The sequence below is a fragment of the Alosa pseudoharengus genome, unplaced genomic scaffold, assembly GCF_046254945.1.
Source record: "Alosa pseudoharengus isolate Yale_2024_CS ecotype anadromous, Long Island Sound unplaced genomic scaffold, YU_APseudo_1.1 YU_APseudo_1.1_scf_16, whole genome shotgun sequence".
NCBI lineage: Eukaryota > Metazoa > Chordata > Actinopteri > Clupeiformes > Clupeidae > Alosa > Alosa pseudoharengus.
Window position 1 is genome coordinate 34299483 of NW_027468630.1, and position 5308 is coordinate 34304790.

The 5308-nt window shown below is 40.4% G+C and overlaps 1 protein-coding gene and 2 non-coding genes across 3 annotated transcripts; all 3 read left to right on the forward strand.

Moving 5' to 3' along the window:
- The first annotated feature begins 375 nt into the window (after positions 1-375).
- On the forward strand, positions 376-4754 carry rpl13 (ribosomal protein L13). Its single transcript, XM_076287856.1, has 6 exons — positions 376-458; positions 1124-1241; positions 1447-1588; positions 2590-2763; positions 3968-4024; positions 4551-4754. The coding sequence occupies exons 2-6, from the start codon at positions 1138-1140 to the stop codon at positions 4707-4709; spliced, it is 636 nt and encodes a 211-aa protein (XP_076143971.1). The 5' UTR covers positions 376-458; positions 1124-1137; the 3' UTR covers positions 4710-4754.
- LOC143126389 (small nucleolar RNA MBII-202) lies at positions 2401-2476 on the forward strand. Its single transcript, XR_012987495.1, has one exon. It is a non-coding gene; the product is annotated as a small nucleolar RNA MBII-202 (small nucleolar RNA).
- LOC143126388 (small nucleolar RNA MBII-202) lies at positions 3130-3207 on the forward strand. Its single transcript, XR_012987494.1, has one exon. It is a non-coding gene; the product is annotated as a small nucleolar RNA MBII-202 (small nucleolar RNA).
- Positions 4755-5308: the final 554 nt, after the last annotated feature.

A 5308-nucleotide genomic window follows, 5' to 3' on the forward strand; every position in this document is an offset into this window, starting at 1 on the left:
TTGTGTCCTTAGGCCTACCTTTTCAGGTCAATGCTTTTAAAGCAAACATGAAACGGTCCCATAGAGAAGATATAGCCTACAATGAATGGTTGGCTCTTGGCTTGACATGGGTGTTAGGGTGTCATGGGGTCTTAGTCATGATAGTGGTGATGTAATTGTAGCCTACCCTAGGATAAAATTCAATGTTTTGTGAATGTTGGATTGAGGGAGGCATCTCTTGCGTGTGTGGATCTAGTCCAGGGGTGGCCAAAACTTTTGAGTCATTAAATACAATCGATAAACTTCCTCCTACCAGAGGGAGGCAGCAATGTATCCCCATAGCATTTGTCTGCCGGAAACCATAAGAAGAAGAATATTACGCTTTCAGCCATTGGTCTATGATTGGTCGTTGCTCGTATATCCCACAATGCATCGCTAAACTACTTCCTTTTCTATTCGGCCATTTTCCGCCCCGAACGGTATGTGTTTTATACCCAGGTATAGGGACAAATTAATCTATGATAATCCGAGGTGTTTGTTTTATTACAGATATGCATAACCTCATTTACTGAAAGTATAACGTGTCCTGATAACATATGTGTAATTATTTCAGATTTAGCATGTGTGACAATGTTGTACTTGTAGAGTCAACGTTGAACAACATCAGTGGTCCGCTGCGTGTCTGGTCATGCATGAGTTGTACAATTCGTTGGGTTATATAGTTTCATATGATTTTAGAGAACTAGAGTAGAAGACTTTTATGAATTATCTAATCTGACAATCTGTTACGGTACAACAGAACAGTCCCATCCTAATAATGGCTCTTAAGTTACCTTCGTTAGCTAGCCAGCTAACATTCGGTTTCAAATGCATCCACGAACAGTCAACATGGCCTCGTTTGACGCGTGGTGATCATAACACGAGTGGTTTAGGATAGTGTCTACCTATACTAGTCCAGATGGTCAGAGTACTTAGTTGTAATAGTCTTCTGTTGTGGTATATTGAGTAGTAACTAGGTCTAGGAAGTTGAGCCAATAGTCTAGCCTGGTTCCTCCGCTTGCTGCTCTGTTAGCAGTCAAGTGATGTGTAGTGGTCGAGTGAAACGAATACATCTATAACGATGAAATACCTTTTGTCTGTGTAGGGAAGTAGGCAACCATGGCCCCCAGTCGGAATGGCATGATATTGAACCCTCACTTTCACAAAGACTGGCAGAAGAGAGTTCGAACATGGTTCAACCAGCCTGCCCGGAAACAGCGCAGGTAAGTGTTGACTCCGCTTACTACAGAGTGAAATTGTCGGCTTTACATTTACTTTGAATCATGTAGTCACTGTGTTTTGATAAAATGTAAATATTAATAGGCCAGACTGTCAACGGTTCCTGTTTTGTTTGAACTACTGATGAGGGATCATTGAAACTGTAGGCCTAATAGATTTTGTACAGTCAACACTCCCTCTACTTTACAGACGTAAGGCTCGTCTGGCAAAGGCTCGCCGCATTGCACCTCGCCCTGTTGCTGGACCTCTGCGACCTGCAGTGAAATGTCCAACAATCAGATACCACAACAAGGTTCGGTCTGGACGTGGGTTCTCGCTGGAGGAGCTGAAGGTATTATCAACATTGTTGGTCTACCTGTATGACTTATCTGTCCTGATTGTGGGTCTTTTGTACTGAAAAGGAGAATATTACAGATTGAAGGAGCTATACTGTCTTGTAATGGATCACTGGGAGTTCAGTTGGCTCTTGGTATGATTGTTCAATGTGCATTGTGCACACTTGTAAGTCTTAACGGGCCAGTGGACTAGACGGCTTAAAACAGTGACTTTTACCTGTGTCCTGCTCAAACTGTGGCCTTGGTGAGCAGGTAATTGGGTGGATTGGTCTTAAGACATTAAACTGTGCTGAAGAAAGTTCTCTTCAAAGCTAGAAGTTAGAGTTCTTCTTGCGCAATTAGTCAATTACTGTTGTGGGTGTTTGTACTTTATGGTCTCATCTTAATGTTAAGTAAATGTAAGGAGCATGGGACTGGGACAGTTGCTCACTTCAAGAAAAGCATCTTATTTAAAAGCTTTGTTTAATTGCAAAGTTGAGTATTTATGTGAGTTTGAATAATGTTAAAAATATACATATATATTCTGTTGTGCTCAACTCTTGTGCTCTGCAGTTGAGCATCAGTATAGAGGTAGTTTCTGCATACCCATCCAGTCAAAAAAATGAACTGAGCTATTGACCTAAGTTAAGTTTAGAATTTGTCATTCACATGCATGTTTGTATTTTTCAATCTGTAGTTGACCCTATTTTATTTCATAGTCTTACATATACGTTTTTTGTGCCTGTATTCCAGTCCAAATTAGATTTATTTAATCTCTTGCATATAAACAGTTTGTAGCCAGTTTTGCGGTCTGTGTTCAGCAGTCAAGTGATGACAAATCTCCGGAATCTCTGTATCTCTTTGATGATACCGAACCCTTTTATCTGATGACTGCCTGAATTTCTAAGACATCACAGAAGATGGCCTTCTGATAATCATTGTGATTACACATGTAGTGAGCATACAATTACTGGAACATGGTGCAAATCAATCATGTACCTCCTCTTCACCTCATCAGGCTGCTGGAATTAACAAGAAGGTGGCCCGCACCATTGGCATTGCAGTGGACCACCGCCGCCGTAACAGATCCACAGAGTCCCTGCAGCTGAATGTGCAGAGGCTGAAGGAGTACCGCTCCAAGCTCATCCTCTTCCCCAGGAAGGCCTCTGCTCCCAAGAAGGGCGACAGCTCTGTAAGTCACTTCAGCACTTTATCTTGCCCAACATCTGAGTGGTCTAAACAGAAACTGATCGGTGTTGCTTTTATGTTATTTTTCTTTTTTGGGGGACCTTGCACTTCATTAACCACTCAAAACATTATCCCTTTTGAAGGAATACAATTGCATTGTATGTTTAGAACATAAATACATCACGCACAAGATGCATGATATTCAAATATCAAAATTTCTCTAGAAAGAATTATTGGGCCCATATTCCAGTTAGAACTGGATTTGTCATCTCTTGCATCTAAGAGCATTTGACATCAAACATATTAGTTTGAGTTTTTTTATGGTTTCTTTTGCTTATTTGTCCTGTTCTTCTTGTATTCTGCAGTCAAGTGATGACAAATCTCCGGAATCTCTGTATCTCTTTGATGATATACTTGAACCTTTTGGCTGATGACTGCCTGAATTTCTAAGACCACAAAACCTCTGGGCCCATATTCACAAAGCATTTCATCTTGTCCCTAAGAGTACTCCTTAAATGCAGTAAAACTAAGTTTTCTCTTTTAAGCTAATCACAGCGATGTTGAGACCAATTTTTTTGTGAGGAAAATGATGACTTACGATAAGAGCTCCGTTATGGTTGGCGTCAATTCTCATATGCATGCTTGCTTGCTTTTAACCTCTGTGATTGGCTGAAGAGTGACAGGTCTGTGTCAGTAAGTAGTCATAACTGCATGAGTAGGGTACCCCAAAGGACGAGAGACAAAAGTGACAGACTACAAATGAAACTGTAACAGGATACACTATACACTGATGTGTATCTTTGCGAATTTTATAAAATTGACCTGTATGGTGACAGGTTTGCCCACATTTAGGTAACATTCTGACAATCAATATATTTGGGGGGGGGGCGTTGGTGGTATGCATTTCTTAACATAGTGGAATGATGCGAACTACTGCCCTTGACAACTACTAAGCACTTGCAGCTGCTGCTTTTAGCTTAAATACTTTGTGAATTGCTCTTTGTCAAAAAAACTAGGATTCCTAAACGACACAGGTCCATTATTCTGAGGTTCTTCTAAATTTGCCATTTAGGAGCTACTTTTAGCCTTAAGGTTCTTTGTGAATATCTGGCTCCCCCCCCCCCCCTGATTGTGATCACTATGCGTTTTTGTTGCTCTGATTTAGGTGGTAAAAAATATTAATATATTGCATCTTCATATTTTCACAGGCCGAGGAATGCAAGATGGCTACTCAGCTTGCTGGTCCAATTATGCCCATCAAAAATGTAAGCATGACTTCATTACTTTATGACTTCATTACTTTGCTCATCTGTGAAGAGGGTTCTCGCCCCTTTAGGGCATACATGAAATTCCACTCATGTGCACTTTCAATATGTACTGTTCAAGTACATGAAATATCATGTTGACTTTAATCTTGATATTTCGTTTTTATTCTCGACAATCAAAACTAGTTAGTGTAGTTATTGCTAAACCCAATTCTGAAGTACAATTTCACCAAATCTAGTCTACACAAGGCATTTTAAGTCGTTGGCCATCTAATTGAGTCAGACTGACTGTCTGGATTCAGTGGCAGCTACTTTGGAGCGGTTGCTCTCTCAACTAGTTTTGATGGACATGTCAAGATGAAATGTCTAGATTAAAGTCTGTATGGTATGTTTCAAATGACACACATGCTCTGGAATTACTGTACATTCTTGATCCTCCTTTTAAATCGGATGACTGGTCTCTCTTCAAACCACTGTTTGTGTGTTGTGTAACCCAGTCTTATACCTTTTCTGCTGTTGTATACAGGTGTACAAGAAGGAGAAAGCCCGCGTCATCACAGAGGAAGAGAAGAACTTCAAGGCTTTCGCCAGCCTGCGTATGGCCCGTGCCAACGCCCGTCTCTTTGGCATCCGTGCCAAGAGGGCCAAGGAGGCCGCAGAGCAGGATGTGGAGAAGAAGAAATAAGAACATTTGTTTGTACGAGACTAAAAATAAAAATCTGTCAACAAATGTGGGCTCTTGCTTGTAAGGTTTTAATGAAGCTTTGAGGTCAAGCTAACAAAGAATACTCTGAAGGTTTCCACAGTAACACCAGAGATCCTTGTCAGACCAATTGCCAAAGACCTAACTGCTAACTTTCACTGTTGGTTACGCCCCCAAGCCCACTCGATCTCTGGGATTTGAGAAGTGGTCTGGTGTAACAGGCTGTTTACGCTTGGTGCATGATTTTTTTGACTTGCTAAAAACATTGAGTCCTCTGTCTTTGTCCTCCTTGTAGTTGCAGATAAGTACAGTACCAGCACATCTGTATATGCCATAGGCATTTCTATTGCAACATAAATGTTTAAAATTAATTTTAAGAGTCTTAACAGGAAATTGTCCTAAAATATGATGCAGAACTGTCACCCATTGAAAAAATACTCTTAAATCGAGCAGGAAAACAGAATTTAATAGGTAAAGTATATACCTTACTGATTAGGCCAAACAAAAAAGTATTCCCTGCAGAAAATATGAAAACTGGAATAAGGATCATCATTCAGATACAGATATATGTTGGGAAGAAT

Bases quoted from the DNA above. Each gene is read 5' to 3' on its own strand.
- rpl13 (XM_076287856.1), top strand. From the start codon at position 1,138: ATGGCCCCCAGTCGGAATGGCATGATATTGAACCCTCACTTTCACAAA. The intron at 1,242-1,446 runs GTAAGTGTTGAC...TCTACTTTACAG, and splicing joins CCTGCCCGGAAACAGCGCAG to ACGTAAGGCTCGTCTGGCAA. The intron at 2,764-3,967 runs GTAAGTCACTTC...ATATTTTCACAG, and splicing joins CCAAGAAGGGCGACAGCTCT to GCCGAGGAATGCAAGATGGC.